We start from the raw sequence: 18,812 nt of genomic DNA, 5'->3' as shown, positions 1-18,812 counted from the left end.
TTTTATGAAATAATGCACTCGTTAATTATAGTCCGTCTGTTTGAGTCGACTTATTGAAAGTTCATGTGAAAAAGGGAACCAACATAATTACTATTTTGCTTGCAAATTGAAGTACACAACCGTGCAACATTTTGGGGCTACCCTCTGAAAAACAAAGAAAAGTGTTTTGACGGTTTCTCAGTGATTACACGTCTAGTTGGAGCTCTCTATAGCTTTTTCGAAAGGCAATGCGTTGGTTTTACTTCTAAGGATCAACATTTTTCTGAATCATGTTTACTTAATTTTTATTTGAAGGCGTGACATTTTTTTCATAAAATAAATCGAAAAATCATGGCAGGTTTTCTTAGCATTGGAAAAGCCAAAATTTTAAACCAGTATCTCATTAGAACAGTAATTTCATAATATTGCATTTTTTGCAAGTTTGCCCCAAACTTTTTCACGATAACTTGAATGACTGCTCAATCAATTATTAATCGTTTTTAAATTTTTTCGCCAAAATTTATGCTTTTCCCAAAATATAAGATTGCGATTCTAATGACGTATTGATTAAAAATGTTGTGCTTTCCGAATTAAAGAATTTTAATTGGACGTGTTATCAGATATACATGGACAAAACACTTTTATATATTTTTCACGGGGTGACCTCAATTTTTTTCACGGCAGTGCACATACTGGAGTATTACTGTGAACGTGTTTTATGTTGCCAAGTGCCCCATCAGGGTGCAGCACAGACATGGTGTAATTCAAATTCAAATATAACGGAAAGTCGCGTCTACTGATCTCTTTTTATGAGTGTACAAGGGGTATAAATGTGCCTTCTAATGATGAGTCCTTACCCGTTGGATTGGGATAATGCGTTCTCGCGGTTGGTGCTGCTGTTGTGGTTGCGTATGAGCCGGCTGATAATGTTGCTGCTGTTGGAAAGGCTGTTGGTTCTGCTGTTGCTGAGGTGGGTAATGGTAGGGTTGCTGCGGTTGTTGCACTGGCTGCTGCTGTTGGTACTGATATTCACCGTCACCAAGCTCAGCTGGTGGTGGCCAGGCGACACGCTTCAAACCTGCAAGTAGACGGTTCGGAGGATTATCGTAATTAGATTTGTGATTTAATTTGAAACTTTATCAAACAGAGCATGTGGGATATAATTGCAATTATGAGGGAGCGGGTCGACTAGCTGAGTTGTAATTTTAATGAAACCCTATAGTTGTGAAAAATTACCCCTTTGGGGCCTGATTTTTTCCAAGAACTATTATACAGTTTTTTGAACGCCTTTCAATAGTTTTGGTGCTCAAAATGCTAAACATAACAAGAAAAGATGACAAATATTTTTTGGGAAGTGCTAGGTCTTCCAAACTGCTCTTGAGTTCATAACTTGAAGTCTATGCTTGTGATAACAACCTTGTTCATCATACAAGGTGATGAACTGTAATCTACCGTATATTCTGAATCTTCTGAGTGTTCAGCAAATATTATCAGATTATTTCGAATGTTCTAGATTATCTAACTTGTCGGGATGTTCAGTATATAAGATCTACAACGCGATGAGAGTCAGGATTTAGTGGTACGAAACGAAGCACTTCCGAAACATGGTGTATTCGACAAAGTTTCCAGTCATAATTAGCGACATCTATTGGGAAGCGTCCATAAATTATGTCACGTAAAAATATACTATTTTCAACTCCCCTGCTTTGTACCTTTTGTTCGAGAAAAATTTGTGAAAACGTCAGTTGAGTCTAAATGCGTAAACGAGTAGAAACACGTTTTGAATATATGTGTTTATCGACGAATCTTCTTCTTTTTTCTTGGCATATTGTTCCCACTGGGAGGAAGCTGGCTTCTCAGCTTAGTGTTAGTTTAGCACTTCCACATTTAGATGGTCTCACGATTAATCGATGGCAGGATACCAAGGAGGTTTTGGTAGTGAGTAATTGTCATACAAACCAGATAACCACCGTAAAAAGAACCAGCAAAACAGGAGACAGAAATACCGTAAATTGTCCTGATGCAATTGCTTTTTATAACAAATACATGGGTGGTGTCGACCACGCTGGACAAACAGTCGCCCTCTATGATTTTGATCGTAAGACCAACAAGTGGTGGCGGCGAGCATTTTTCAAATATTTTCTAGTAACGACTTCAAATGCTCATATCGTCTATAAGGATTTGACAGGGAAGACAAAGCAACAGTTCATTGATTTTCTGATTCCGTTGTCTGAGCAATTAATCGCCCATAGTCAGAGAGGAAGCCATGGACAAGAAGCGAAACGAGGCAGACCTTCAAAGCGTCGTTCAGCTGGAAGAGATCACCTGATCGTTGTGATGGACATCCGACGGGAATGTGTGCATTGTAAGTCGGCACACGGAAGTAAATTGAAGACTGACATTCGGTGTATTGCATGTGATAAGTATATATGTAAGCATTATTTTTATGATTTTCATAACCAGCTGGACTGAATTACAAGGCTTCAAGCAAATAAAACAAATGATGTAAAACGTGTAAAAAACTTGTTTTTTTTTAACACAAAACTCCGATACATATCAGAAGAGGAAGTGTGGTTTGGAAACGTTTCAGATGATTCGAGGTTGAGTGTGTGTTGTAGTTTTCAATAGCGTCAAAACTTGGAGGCACCAAAGGGCTAAAGAAGAAATATTCCTGAAGCATTCTCTGAAGGTGTTACTGAAAAATCCTTATAAACGAATCATTCTATTGATATTTACTCCTCTTTATTGATGTTAATCAAACCCTAGCAGCAAACCATGCGACCAGAGCCGACCCCCAGGTTCACAGATTTCGATTGGTTATGTAAGCGAAAACAACTGCTGTTAAGGACTAGGCTACGGCTGTAGATTTCAGGGATTGCTGCAGGGCATTGCGGACAGTGCTGGAAAAGTTCGCATCACGAAGCAGCTCACGAGTGTATACCAACGCATAACAAACATCACAGACTCGGGAACTGGCTAGGTGTGAGTAAGTCCGCACCCGTCTGCTCGGGAGAACATGTGAAAAGAAGAAGCAACAAGCTCGGGAGCGTTTACTCGCGAGTAACCGAGCAAGGTGTGATTTATTATGGTTTTGACAGACAAATTAATTGTATAACCATCATATCAACAGCAAACTACTAGTTTGTAGGCAAAAGCCCTTGAAAACCGTAAATCTCGGAGGGGAAGCAGCATTTTTCCCAAAAGCACAATATGACTCTGAACAGCTCCGAACAGGTTCGCGAATCACTTTTAGCTTCAGTTACTCGGGAGCCGACATATGCGAGTAAACCAGCGCTCTGACGCTCGGGAGCGTTTGGTTTTGTTTTTGTTCCAGTTCAGAAGAAATGTTCGTCACCTTCCATCACTGATTGCGGATGACCCTGAGTATCTCAAAAGAATAAAAATATTAGTAGTAGAACGCTAATGGCGTAGTTGTCACAGAACTGATTTCAATTTTATTACCTTAAGGCGAAGTAGGCCGTCATTGAAATTTTTACGCGTCGTTGATGATTGTTGCTAATTCATCTCACGATTTCGAATCAAAGAAAATCAGTTGGTTTTGCACTGACACAGCTGAAAAAGTATCAGCATACTTTATGCGTGTTAGCGCGTACAGTGATACTTTTTCAAGTCAATATAAACTATCAAGACTGAATTTTATCATTTTGAAATACAAGCTGAAAAGTCATCATTGTTGCCAAAACGAATGACGGGCTACTTAGCCTTAAATTATGGTTTTTCATTGTTTGTTCTATACCATGATGTTGTTTTGGTTCTTAAAATTAATCTGACACTTTGAGGCCCGGTATTTACGCTGTCAGTTCGTGGCAAACTAGATGTTGGTAACACAAACAGCAGCGACATTAGCATTCTTAGGTTAATGCTTCTACTCTCAAAAGTATCTAGCAATACCATTTGATCACACGGAAAGTTCAGTGAACCTGGTAGATTCTTCTGCTTCTTCTTCTTGGCGTAACGTCCCCACTGGGACAAAGCCTGCTCCTCAGCTTAGTGTTCTGTGAGTACTTCCACAGTGTGGCAGGCACGAAGATAAAGGGTGTCTACGATGAAATTGCCACACACGAAATTGATTCGCAAAATTTGAGTTTTCATCCGATTGCCATCAAATTTTCAGGGATTGAGAAATAACTATTAAACTTCATTTTACCATTTTACTCGTATTTTATTACGAGTCCATACGGAAATGCCCGCACCTTGGCCTTAACCCCGGCCATGAGATTCTGCACAACCTGTGAATTAACCGTTTTTTGCATGTGAACCCATACTTTCTTCAGTTCCTCGACTGTCTTCACTACCTTAGGTCGTTTACACACTTAATTTCCGAAATCGACTTCGGTAAAACGGATTGCCGAAAATCCAACAGCCGAATCTCGGTAAAGTATTTGCTGAATCTCGGCAAAACTTTTACCGAGATTTCGGTAAACCATTACCGAATCTCGGTAACGTTTGCCGAAATCTCGGTAAAAAATTTGGTTTGCCGAGATTCGGTAAAATTTTAACGATATTTCGGTAAAAAGTTTTACCGAGATTCGGCAATTTTTTTTACCGAAATCTCAGCTGTTGGATTCTCGGCAATCCGTTTGCTGAGGTCGGCAAAATAATTTAAGTGTGTAAGAAGGTGCTGCTTCATAATTGCCCAGTACTTCTCGATGGAGCGGAGCTCCGGAGTGTTGGAAGGGTTGAACATTTTCGGCACGAAATTGACCTTATTATCCGCATACCACTTCAGCACGTCCTTGGAGTAGTGGCATGAGGCCAAATCCGGCCAGAAGATTGTTGCGACGTTGTGGGCCTTCAGGAGAGGGAGCAGCCGCTTCTGGAGGCACTCTTTCATGTACACTTGTCCCTTCATCGTGTCCTAGGTCACGAAAGGTGCACTCCGCTTCCCGCACGTGCAGATAGCTTGCCAAACAAGGAATTTCTTCGCAAATTTGGACCTCTTCTGAGTGCGGACATGCTCCGGAACGCTGAACTTATCCTTGGCCGTGAAAAACAGGTTGCCGGGGATCTGTTTGAAGTCGGCCTTCACATATGTTTCGTTGTCCATGAAAGTATGGGTTTACATGCAAAAAACGGTTGATTCACAGGTTGTGCAGAATCTCATGGCCGGGGTTGAGGCCAAGGTGCGGGCATTTACGTATGGACTGTAAATAAAATACGAGTAAAATGGTAAAATGAAGTTTAATAGTTATTTCTCAATCCCTGAAGCTTTGATGGCAATCGGATGAAAACTCGAATTTTGCGAATCAGTTTTGTGTGTGGCAATTTCATCGTGGACACCCTTTACTCTATGCCCAAGGCAGTCAACAATATTTTCATTACGAAAAGATCCTGGACCGACCGGGAATCGAACCCGGAACCCTCAGCATGGTCATGATAAATACCCGCGTCTTTACAGCTTCGGCTATGGGGGCCCTATATAACCTGGTAGATTATATAACTGAACTCTATTTAGCGAAAAAAACACTGCCACAAGATCAGATTTGAAGTTCTGAGTTCCATGATAGTTTGGAAAAGCTTTTGAGATTCTCAGAGGTCAATAGATTCCGTTTGAGTTGAAAATATTACTATTTGCAGCGTGGCCAGATCTACGGAAATTTCCGTAGATCTACGGAATAGAGCACTCTCTACGGATCCGTAAGATAATTCTACGGAAAATGTATATTTTCTACAGAAAGCTACGGAAATTCTCATTATTCTACGGTAATTTACGGACTTTTCCAACGGAAATCTACGGAATTGCAATGCCGGGGATCTCTCCCCCCGCTTATCACTTTTCGTCTACGGAATGATTTCCAAAGAAATCTGACATCACTGATTATTTCTAGCGCAAGTAACTACTGCTGTAAATTTCGAGAATTGAGCTTCGGGATAGTCTGAACGTCGTAGAATATCCCAGGACATGAAAAGGCATGTGAAGCAGCGTTTTTCTTGACATAATAGGTATGTATTACCAAGTACGAACATCAATTGTATTTACAAAAGGCATTTTAAGCTACTTTTATACTAATTATTCTATTTGTCAGACTTCTGCATGTTCAGGATGTTCTAGGTTGCCAAACAGGACATTAAGGCATACACCTAAAATATTTCCCTGACAGGGAAGTATATTTGCAAGGATTTTTCCGAAGACAGTAAATTTTAGTCATTGGTTCTTTTTATACATCCATTTTCCTACTGCGGTCATAAATGACCGTGCCGGCCCCAAAAGGAAAACTTTGATCATTTTAGCGAGAAAAGTTACTGGAACTAGGGTAGACCTGAAGTTCTGAACTCCAGGATAAATTGGAGGGCCTGGAATATCACCAATGTTGAAATAGCCAATTGGTCTGTGAGAAGGTTCAGTGAACATGGCAGATTATATAACTTCACTCAGTTTAGAAGGAAATATTACTGAAAAAATAGTAGACCTAAAGTTCTGAAGTCCTGGGGAAATTTTGAAGGATCTGCAATACCTCAATCGTTCCTTGAAACAGCATATTGATCCATGAGAAGGTTCAGTCAACATAGTAGATTATAAAACTTCACTCAGTTTAGAAAGAAAAATTACTGGAACAAGGGAAGACCTGTAGTTCTGAACTCCAGGGTAATTTGGAGGGCCTGGAATACTCCAAACGTTCCTTGAAATATCTTCTTGATTCGTGAGAAAGCTCAGTGAACATTAAATAACTTCATCGTTTAGTAAGAAAAATTACTAGAACAATTGTAGATCTGAATTTCTGAACTCCGGGGTAATCTGGGTGGCTCGGAATACCCCAAACGTTCCTTGAAACAGCTAATTGATCCGTGAGAAAATTCAGTGAACATGTTAGATTTTATAACTTCACTCAGTTCAGCAAGATAAAATACTTGAACAAGTGCAGACCTGAAGTTCTGAACTCCAGGGTAATTTGGAGGACCTGGAATATCCCAAACGTTCCTTGAAAGAGCTTATTGATCCATGAGATGGTTTAGTGAGCATGTTAGATTATATAACTTCACTCAGTTTAGTGAGATAAATTACTGAAACAAATGTAAACCTGAAGTTACAAACACTAGGGTAATTTGGAGGGCCTATAATACCCCAAACGTTCCTTGAATTAGCCTATTGATCCATGACAAGGTTCAGTAAACTTGGTAAGTTATATATCTTTACTCAGTTTAGCAAGAAAAAAATACTGGAATAAGTGTAGACCTGAAGCTCTGAACTCCAGGGTAATTTGGAGGGCCTGGAATATCCCAAACGTTCCTATTGATGCATGAGAAGGTTTAGTGAACAGGAAAGATTTTATAATTTCACTCAGTTTAGCGAGATAAATTTCTGGAATAAGTGTAGCCCTGAAGTTCTGAACTCCAGGGTAATTTGGAGAGCTCGGAATACTCCAAACGTTCTTTAAAACATCCTATTGATACGTGCGAAAGTTCAGTGAAGATGGTAGATTATATAACTTCACCCAGTTTAGCAAGAAATACTACTGGAAAATTCAGATTTCCAGGGTAATTTGGAGGGCCTGGAATATCCCAAACGTTCCTTGAAATAGCTCTTAAGAATCTCAGAGATTGGTAGATTCTATTTGAATTTGTAATATTATTGTTTTTAACCCAAACAATTACTGTTACGGTTGTAGATTTCAAAGAGTGTGCTTCAGGACAGTTTGGACGTCCTAGAACATCCCAGGACATAGCAAAGCAAGTGAAATAGTGTTTTCATTAAAAGAGTAATTCTGTATTATCTAGCCTGAACATCATTTATGTTCACAAACAGCATTTCACGCTTCGTATGTACTTATAGTTCAATTTTCCAATCTTCAGGATGTTCAGGATGTTCTAGGTTGTCAATTAGGTCATAAAGGCATATACAGTACTGGACAGAATAAAGTACGCATTGGCCGTTTTCCCATACAAAATGGTCAAGTTTGGAGATCTGAATCTCAGCTTTTAGTGTTCCGATTGATCTGAAATTTTCACCACAGCCTTAATATAACATAGATTTTACTCAATTAAAATATCACTGCATTTGAAACACAATCTTTTAAATTATTGAAAATCTCTCAATTTTCAAAAAATTGCAAAATTTAGTTTTGAAAATATTTTGAAAACAATCAATTTTACCGAAAAATGATGTTCTGCAAATTTGTGTGTCTTATCAAATTGTACATTTTTGCAGAAGGACATATTGCTCTAAATATTTTCATATAAAAATTATTTTTACTTTAAAATTTTGTCATTTTTATAAAAATTTGAGATTTGCGATAACTTAAAAGTTCGTTAATGAAAAACTATGAATTTCTAGCCTAGAAAATTTGAGGTTACTTTCAAGCTGCGGTGAAAATTTCAGGTCATTCGGACAACTAGAAACCGAGATATAAGGCTCCTAACTTGATCATTTTGTATGGAAAAACGGCCAATGCGTACTTTATTCTGTCCAGTACTGTACTTCATATTTTTCTCTGATAAAAGAGTATATTTGGGACAACTTTGCCGAAGACAGTATATATATTTGTTCATTGGTTCTTTTTTTACAGCCTTTTTTGTACTGCGGTCATATATGACCGCGCCGGCCCCAAAGGGTTAAGGATACACGTGTTTCTGAGTTATGGGTTTTGAGGTCTCGAAGGATTTTGCATAAACATATTTGAAAAAAAAAATACGAATATTGAGGGAAGGGCAGATCTTAAAAATTACTGGCTTTTCTGAGAGATAATTTTGTCGATTTTCAAATGGTTAAACGGTTCACTACTACTTTTCTATAGACCATTTTGCTCTGAAATTAAAGGTTTGGAATTTTTAATTAACTGCAAAACTCATAAGTCATTTTCAAAAGTTGTTTTTAGTCAATATGATCGATTTATCTATGGAAAGCACTAATGCTACCCATGTGAAATTCAATCCAAATCAAAGATTATCGAGATAGATTTTTTTGGGGTTCTTGGACATGTTTTGGTAGAGGTTAAGGTGTTTACCCATACTTTAATCGTATGTATCCCAGCTTCGAAAAATCAGGTGACCAAGAACATCCCTAAAAATCGAATGGGTTCTGTCTTATTCTGTTAATTTTAACATTTAATTTAATTTTTTTTTTATTAACGGAAAAGCTCAAATCCACTCAATTTTATGAAACAATCATACTGAAAAGATCAAACATTCGTTCTTCCGGAATCTATCTAAATGAGATAGAAACAAAGTCCTCAGGGCCTTCCTTAGCCAAGTGGTTAGAGTCCACGGCTACAAAGCATCACCATGCTGAAGGTGCCTGGCTTCGATTCCCGGTCCGTCCAGGAGCTTTTCGTAATGGAAATTTTCTTGACTTTCCTAGGCATAGAGTATCATCGTACCTGCCACACGATATACGAATGTGAAAATGGCAACTTTGGCAAACAAAGTTCTCAGTTAATAACTGTGGAAATGCGCATTGAACACTACGCTGAGAAGCAGGCTCTGTCCCAGTGAGGACGTAATGTCAAGAAGAAAGAGAAGAAACAAAGTCCAGAAAACTTAGTCATTGGGACATGCCAAAGAAAGCTCGTGATAGTAAGTTTCATCTCGTGACAGCGAAAGGAGTTATCTCATTATCGTATGCCTTCGTGATACAGCTCTAACTAAATGCACTGACATTTTCCATTATATCCTTGAAATCCACCTTTCCACATCTAAAGTTTTTTCTACCATCAATTCAATCAATGCTGTTGTCGTTCCTTATAGACCACTTGTCAGCCAAGGCCTAATGATGCCTCATGCAAACCTGTCAATACAGGTAAAGTTTTCATTAAGTCAACTGTTCTTTGTCACCGCAAATTATCATTTATTGGGAGTGATGCACAGTAATGTCCGATTTGTTTCAGTTCTGAGATTCGTTGATTAACACGACCATCAATATCAATTGCAAAATCAAAAGCAACCTGAGCTTCCCTCCTATTAAAAAAAAATCGAAACTGTCAATATATTAAATTCGATGCAAAACGGAAAGACGTTTAAGTCAATTCAACTTCGTTCCAACTGACACAACACACATTGACCGACTGAAATTACTTTCGGGATTTATTTTCCCCCCGCATTAAAATTGTGAAACACGCCGCCGCCACAGATGCGAAGCATATCTCTCCCTCTACAGGGCAAAGATATGTATGTTTCCACGTGGTTAACGCACACGCAATGCACCGCGCCGAGCCGGGATTCGATTTTCCAATCCAATTTGTTTTCTCACCACGTTCGAACAATAATAATGCAACAAATAGCAACCGGTCAGAGATCTCATTTTACACGCACTTCAGGCGCAAATACGATTGCAGCGAAATCGAATTTTCACATCTGTTTGCCTTGTGTGTGCGCGTTAGGGTGTCACAGAAAAAAATGAATGTTTGGATCGTCATGGTGTCAATCCTGGAATTAAATATGTGTTTATAGCATTTTTGAAGAACATTTGAACTTTCTTAAAAAAGTTTAGTAGTTGCGCCAGAACTATTTCTGAAATTTATTCATTTTTGATATGAATTGTTATATATTGACGTTTTGTGGAGATGTTTTCAAAACCCACTATTTTTTGTTCGTCGAGTATAATTGAGCATTTGTGTGGTATTATAGACAAAAATAAAATAATGTTTTTAAATAAAAATCTACACAAAACTTCAAAATATGACATATTTTTTTTTATCAAAAATGGCGATTTTACTTGAATTGATCAGGCGGAAGCACTAATAGATTTTTGAGAAAGTTCATATATTCTACAAAAATGCGACGAACAAGCATATCTTTCATTTTAAGGTTGAACATTGATTCTTTATGGGACACCCAAGTGTGCGTGTTCGGGATATGCTTAACCGCGCGACCCGGTTTGTTACTCAAATGGCAAAAAGCGAGTCGAAAAATATTTTTAAAACCACCCAACACCACTCCCCCCAGCCCACCGGAACCAGCTTATTATCCAGGCTGGCGCAAAAAGGCCAACCCAGAGGGCTCCGCCTGGAAGTTTAACAACAGTTAATGATTTAATTATATAGCTGGTGCAGACGATGAGAACACGAGAAGAAGAAGAAAAAAACACGTCCAAAGCATCATAATTAAACAACGAGGCGGTGGCCAATATTGCACACGACCTTTAACGAGATCGTGTTTTGGTGCTCGGCAATCCAAACTAAGGGGTCTTCCGTGACACGAAATGGAGTTGGCTTTACTTTGAAGTGATCGGTGAAGCGTGAGACTTACTGAAAAAGGCAACGCGATGGAAGGATGCGGAAGAATTTGTGAATGCCGGAGGACGTTCGTGATTTGCTTGTTGTTGAAATAAAATAATAATTTTAGTTAAAAGGGTTGTTTTCAACGTGTTTCAAGTGTTTTCGTCGAGATGGCTTGATGATTGTTTCTTGCTTTGAGGATCATCAACGAATAAATGATGCAAATAATAAGTAAAAAAGAAGATAAATTTGATTCTCTCTTTGACACGGAGACTATATTTTGTTCAGGGGTATATATTTTGCGTCAGGAATTTTTGACCGATGATTTTTGTGTCTCCATTAGGATTGATAATGAACTAATAAATGATTTAGGGATTTTTCCGAACGATAATTTGTCCAATAATCTTTTAATGAATTGGTATACTCTCACAGTTTTCTTATTGAAATAATCCATAAATTCTTCCAAGACTGCATCCAAATACTCCTCCGCGCATTCTCATTTTCATTCTCTGTGGATTTGTCGAGGATTTTTATCCCTGTAAGAATATGCAGACATATCGCCAGTGGATACATTTCTGCAAATAAAGAGCCCATATACACACCGCAGCTATTCAACAAGATCATGCTGTGATTTTGAATTTTTCCAGTCGCGGATTTTTCCGGGTTGAGATTTTTCTTGGTTATCCAAGGCACAGAGTACCTTCATGCTTCCTACAGTTCCCTAAAGATATTCAGAGATGTATCGATGAATTGTGTTACGGACTACCGTGTGGGATCGTTCACCTAAGAAATTAATCTAAATCCGTCCACTTCGTACATAACATAAGTGTGCGGATTTTGAGCCTGTATGGATTTCGGTCCCCCACTGTAGTTCTTTACAGGATTTTTTTTTCTTCATAAAATACTCGAAGAATTCATTTTTCCAGTGTTTCGTGAAGAAGATATTTAGGAGCTTTGTTTGAAAGTTCCGTTCAATAACAAGGGAGTGTATCTATCGTCAACTAGAAGTTGTCCATTGAGTACGTCACACTATAAAGGAAATGAGGAGCTCAACAAAGGGTGATGCCATACAATGTGTTTGAAGGCTTCGTATAAAATGAGGGGAGGGGTTCGCAAACAGTAAATTTTAACGGAATGTACTTAATGGACGCCCGTACCTTCTTTCAACGATAGCTTATATTTACATTAACACTTCAATAACACGCGCTGGCACTACACAGGTTGAGAAACCTTTCTTTTCGTACAAAGCATCAGGAATAGCAACATGAAAGGAAACTGACTTCCGATTTCCAGGATGGTATAAAAGTTCTTCGTTGAGTTCTCTTTCAGCATTTAGCCGCATCGATCCGAGGAGTGTGGGTTTGCTTCCTACTTCTATCCAAAAAACTTTTCATCGGAAAAGTATCTCCACTGTGCCACTGCTCGTTGCACGCTAGTCTGTTGCCTAGTGTGGTGTTTCCTTCAAAGGATAAAATATATTGTAGTTCATAAAAAAAATACTTCGAGTTTTTTTTTAATTTAAAAAAGATAATGCTGCTGAGCATCTCATCGAGAGTTTTAGAAGAACTGTGCTCAGGATGATCTCATAGAGCGCAGTTTTTTTTGGAATCTTGTCCTGAATTCTGTTAGAATGAAACCTTTCCTTGAAAGTCCTTCCGAAAATTCTAACACAATGTTGCTTTAGATTTTCTGAAATCTTGCCTAGGATTACCGATTGCGGATCTTGCCTAGGATTATGCGTTGGATTCTGAAAAAGATGTGCATAGAGCTCTGTCAGAATCTTGCTAAAAAATGATTACCTGTTCAGAAATCAATCATGCCCTGACCATTGTAAAAACTATATTCCATATTCAGCGTTTGTTTTGTCGAGGACATTTCTAAGGTTTATGCAAGAATCCTTCTCAATGCTTATAAGGATATTGTACAAGATTCCCATAAAGCTCATGCTAATGATTCTGTGGCATGAATTCGATTTTGAGTTCACTTTGAATTTAAATAGAAACTGTAATTATTGGCCTCATATGAGATATGAGATATGACAGATATTATATTTATCTTCAAACTCAAGCTCAAAAAACGGTACCCACTTTAATATTTGCATGCTGTTTTAAGGACTTTGAAACACCAAAAAAGTTATACAATAATCGATATTATATTGAAGTCAAGCTAAGATAACATATACGGAGCCAGATCCTATTCTTGGAAGTCGGATCATTTGGGCAGTGGGGTTTTCTGAAGGCTACAGATCTCATATTTGGCCACAATATGCGTTTGGCTGCGCTTTTCATTGCAAAGTTTCAGACAATTCGGCTGAGGCATTTTGGTACACTCGTCGCACGAACTAATGAACATTAAAAATGCGACTCTGTTTTGTATTTTGCTCTCTGGAGATGCCATATAGCTCATTCTGACCATTGTTATTAGTTATATACAACCTGATAGTTACCCGACTATGGGTACATAACAAAATTATATCACCTTATGATATTATGATATAAAAATTTTAACATAGGATGATACTATTTTGATGCAGGATGTTAAATCATTACAAAAAATATATGAATTGTATAATAAATATAATTAAATGTGTTTGAAGTCTAAAAATGTATGTTTTGCTTTGAAACAAACAATTTAATATTGGAAACATGTAGCAACAAGTTAATTCTTAATCACTTGCAATTCTCGCATAACCTGTGATTTTGCCCTTAAAACCATTGGTAACCGAGTGTGTAACTTGTTGTTACCGAGAAAACGAATGGATTAACACGTTATTCAACAATGCTACGATGGAGAGAAGATCCTCCTCTGTCTTCCAGTGGTTATAGTTTTCATCCTGGACCATTCATTTGCTTAGAAACAAGAAGCTACACACTCGGTTACCAATGGCTTTTAGGGGGAGATCACAAGTTATGCGAGAATTAGTCAATTATTCAATGATGATCATAACATTTTGTTAACAAATCCAAGAGATTTTCCTTATATTCTCTCCAATTGAAAACGAAGTAACTTTTTTTTATCATAAGTTAGTTAAAATTTACAAAAAAAAAAACACGATATTATTAACAACAATATAGATATACATTTTTTGTAAATGTTGAAACAATAAAAAATAGGATTGAAAATTCTAGAAAAAAGTGAATTCCGGGTACCCCCGTTAGTTTGACCTCATTTAATCTGATCACTTTTTAATTTGTACCCCGCTAATTTACACATCGTTCAGATTAAAAATGGTTAGATTGTAATGGAACTCTGTGGAACGGAACGCAAAATAAAAAAAAAAAACAGTGACAGAGGTTACCAGAAACACAATTCTAGGGTGACTAGTTGTTCAAATTATATATTAACCCCGATGGTTTGCATGAGGTACCGTTCAAATAAGCGGAGGTGAACGGTATTATAACCAGTGCTGGGAATGGTAATAGTAGTAGGCTTGAATTTTCGCGAAAATCACGTGGCTCTCCCAGTACAGTAGTTCAAAAACGCGAATCTCATCAAGTAGCCTATGTTGGGTGCACGAATTTTCTAAACCATGAGTGTCGTTGAAGGCTCTAAATGCGGGAAATGCAGCGGGAAATAGAACATATTTCTAGAGTAATTCTGGGTTGCCCTTAGCAACGGGTGTTTTGCTATTTTCAAGCCTTTTGCCTACAGCAGCGATGGGCGTGAGAATAGAAGTATTAGTAGTAGAACGCTAGTGGCGCTGTTGTCACAAAACTTATTTAACTAATTATTACCTTTAATTGTTATTTTTCATTAATTGATCGATCCCACGCAACAGAGAATGTTTAGTTTTGGCCTTTGACACTTTGAGGCCCGGTACTCACGCTGTCACATCGCAACAAACTAGATGTTGGTCACACGAACAGCAGCGACATTAGCATTCTTAGGTTAATGCTTCTACTGGCGTGAGTTTCACTGGTTTCACTGACAATGATTGACTTTGCTTGGCTACTGTAGAGTGAATTTCAAGATTTTTCCCAATCCTGATTATAACTTATTGAAATGCACTGATATGTGTTCAATTTTATCATAAAACTGTTGAAAATAAACAAACAGGAACATGTTCAAAATAAATATAATATATTTTTGTTTTAATATTTTCTGTGGATAACAGTGTCTAAATAATTAATATCATAATAAGATATGTAAATCATATTCTGATAAAATTTTATTTAATTTTTGTTTCATGCCTTTAGTTGGGTATTGCGAGCACTAATTCCTCTTGGATCATTACAAGAATTTCGCTCGTTTAAGATTTTCTTAGTCGATCCCTCTTATAGTTTTAGTCTGCACGGAGACTCCCGAACACGTTTGCAGATATTGAGACAATGTTGAAATTCTTGAAAGATTGAAATCAATGTGTCCTCCATCGTTGTCCTAGGGAATAACATCAAACCATCCCATATCAATATGAACCCGGATGCCACCCGGATAGTTTTTTGCTCGTTTGTGATAAAGCATATGATAAAGTTTATAAAAAAGTATATCAATTATGGTTGAGTGATTTGATGGTGCTATGTAATGGTATCTGACAATAGTTATCGAAAAGAGCTACCGTTGTGATTCATATTACGGACAGCTTCAAATTCCGGGCAATCTGCTTATATGGGAAACAATTCACACGAAATGTTTCAATTTTCTCCGTTTAAAAGTTCTCATTTTCGTGGCTCGTTCAAACATTTTTTTCCACAGATATCTATGCAAATTCATAAAGCCCATTAGGCGTTTCTTTAGTTGTTTGACGATTTCAACTGATTTGACTTTTCTTTATATGGTTTTCTTGAGCTGTCCGGAATTCGAATCAATGTGTCCGGAATATGGGGCAAAAGTGAGGATGCATCCGGAATAAGAATCATGAAAAGGCCACACATTTCTGTTTATTTAAATTTGTTCATGCTGCGGAAACAAAATCGTCACCTACCATTCAAAAGTTAAATGGCCTTCAACTCCATAACGCGAAGGAATCATACAGAATGATTAATTTCATATGCATTTTGATGAGCTGTACGTCACTTAGGCCTTAAGTGTCCGTAATATGAATCAGAACGGTATTGAAAGTGCAAAATCTTCATTCGATAATGACCATTGTGCTACGCAAAGCAGAATATTTTAAACCAAAATGGACTGTCCAGTTATGCTCCTTATAATGTGTATATGTCTTGACGATGGAAAGCATTATATTTTCACCCATGCTGTAGTTCTATTGAGATACGAAACCGTCCAGAGGATGTGGATTACCCAAAATTAAGACAAACGAACGGATTTGGTGAGTCAGTTCAAATAAATTGCTTATTTTCTGGGCTCTTTGGGTATCGTGGGATAGGGTAAATTTAGCATCTTGTTTCGGAGAGTGAGTAATGGCGCTTAAACCAAAGCTCATTACCTTAGTCGGTGAGTCGCTGGCCTCTCTGAATATACCTCTGCCAGTTCATGCGGGAAAGTATAGGGGTGGTAGTTTTTATGGCAGAGAGGCTTGCTGTTTGGTTAGCAGATTGCCTATGTATAAGGCATAAGAAAAGGCGTGCTATAATGATGTATTCTAGCAAATGCTCTGAACGAAAAGATCAACCGTGATAGTTTAAGAGTGGCAGATCTAAGAAAAAGAAAAACACAACTACAAATTACGAGGAAATGGACGGGCATGGAATTGAACCCACGGCTTTCTGCTTATGAAGCAGAAGCGGTAGCCATTAAACATCAACCACTTTTCAATTCCAACCAATTCCTCCGGATCAACACGCTGTAATCAGTTTCTTGCTATAATAACTATAGGCGTCACAACCATTAAAACGAAACGGCCTTGGGAACCACCAAACTTTAAGTGCAACAGATTTTATCATCGATGTTCTTTTCTTCTTCTTCCTGGTGTTACGTCACAACTGGGTCAGAGTCTGCTTCTCAGCATACTTTTCTTATGAGCACATCCACAGGTATAAGCTGAGAGCTTTCTTTGCCAATTGACCTTTTTTGCATTCGTATATCGTGTTGTAGGTCCGAAGATACTCTATGCTCTGTGAAGTTAAGACAATTTCCAAGATCCTCGACCGGTGAGATTCGAAGGTACGATCCTCTGCTTGGTCTTGCTTGCGAGTATACCGCTACGGCTATCTACATATGCTCATCATCAATGTTCTTACAGGAATAGAATTCCATTGATGAAAATGTCTGAAGCCGATTGCATATATTGCAACCTTTCACGAATTTGTTTAATAGTAAGTAAGATGACCATCAGTGCCATCAGTTTAGCAACATTATCTTTTGAAGATACTGCATATTCTGAGCAAGATAATTTTCAACCGTCAAAGATCCTAAACAAGACCGGGATTTCAACTCGCCATCCTCATCATGGTTCTGCTAAATAGCTGTTCGTTAAGGCGCAATAATGAAGGCAAGCTACATTATAACTCAGTTGTTGAGCATTTGATGAAAGATCACAAATTTTCGACTTATTTAGCTGACTCTCAAGAAACGTTCGCACCTGTTTCTTCCAACGAAGTAATTTTGGCTGCCTTTCAGGAAACACTTTTCAACAAAAAACTAATCACCACTTTGTTCACCTCACTAACACACTTCACTGGGCACAAATCAATATGTGGCACTATTATTGATTCACCTAGAAAATCACAAACAAATTCCGCAAAGCTAAGTTGAAGGCAAACTAGATAATTTCACTTTTTTATCCCGAACGACGGAAACGGTACCGGTACGGTGCATAGAACACGAATCTTGGCACTAAACTGAACGGTGCCGGGTCAAACTTGGGATTTCATCTTTTTGCGCACCCCGCTCAGGTGTATCCCATCAGCAGCTTCACCGTGCGCGTCGCACAGTGGTTCATAGTTGACCAAAAGTTAAAAAAGGGATGATAAATCTTCGAGTTGTTTAGTAAAATACCTATAAGTAAATTGAAAACCGAATTCAGTGCTATACCATTTAATTCCACTACAGTTTGTATCCTTTGACAGATACGCGTAGTTCGACCTCAACTGTAAGGCCGTCTTCAGTGTCATGTAGAGTAAAGTGGGGCAAAAGTTCGAGTGGGGTAAGAGTTTCTTTTTAAGATTTCTAGCACAATTCAAAACAAAACTTATAAATGTCATGGTGGTTCGAATGCTATTCAAGTAAGAGACTTTCACTCCAAATATCATAAAAATCGATTGAGATTTGGAAAAGTTATGGCTGTTTGTTGTTTTTCGACGTGAATATTGTAATTTTTGGTCAAACTTTCGTTGCATGGAACCAATTGAAGATGAAATCTTTTTCAATATTTTATGGAAGGGCGTTTCTAGGCCTATCATAAGGATGCTCTGAGGTGTATTAGTTTTTGCATAAATGCTTGGAAACAATTTTTGGCCCATAGTGGGGCAAAAGTTCGAATCAGCGGGGCAAAAGTTCGACCCGTGTATAAACTCACGGAAAAAAATGCAAATTGCTTAAAATCAAAATATTATCTTCAATTTTAGCTAAATTTGTTTGATCGTGCGAAAAAACTCATCAAATTTTTTCACTTCCTCTTAATTTTGCTAAAAACTGCTATTTTTGAGTATATTACAATTAACCCTGTTTTGAGCAATTTTTTGATGAAAATTTAGTGTGTATTTTTCGGCAAACTTAAGTTTACGGCTGGTGTGAAGTATGCCTGTCATAAAAGGATCGATATTT

General features: G+C 37.9%; 1 protein-coding gene across 1 annotated transcript in view; it reads right to left on the bottom strand.

Annotated features, from left to right (window-relative positions):
* The window catches only part of LOC5569145, a 298,989-nt gene that overhangs the window by 156,740 nt on the left and 123,437 nt on the right, over nt 1-18,812 (bottom strand). Inside the window, exon 6 of the mRNA XM_021844044.1 lies at nt 837-1,057. Within this exon, the coding sequence (XP_021699736.1) occupies nt 837-1,057 (221 nt within the window). The remainder of the gene's footprint in view (nt 1-836; nt 1,058-18,812) is intronic.

This window comes from Aedes aegypti, chromosome 2 (assembly GCF_002204515.2).
Source record: "Aedes aegypti strain LVP_AGWG chromosome 2, AaegL5.0 Primary Assembly, whole genome shotgun sequence".
Lineage (NCBI taxonomy): Eukaryota > Metazoa > Arthropoda > Insecta > Diptera > Culicidae > Aedes > Aedes aegypti.
Note: the sequence above shows the minus strand (reverse complement) of the source record. Positions and strands in the feature narration are given on the sequence as shown.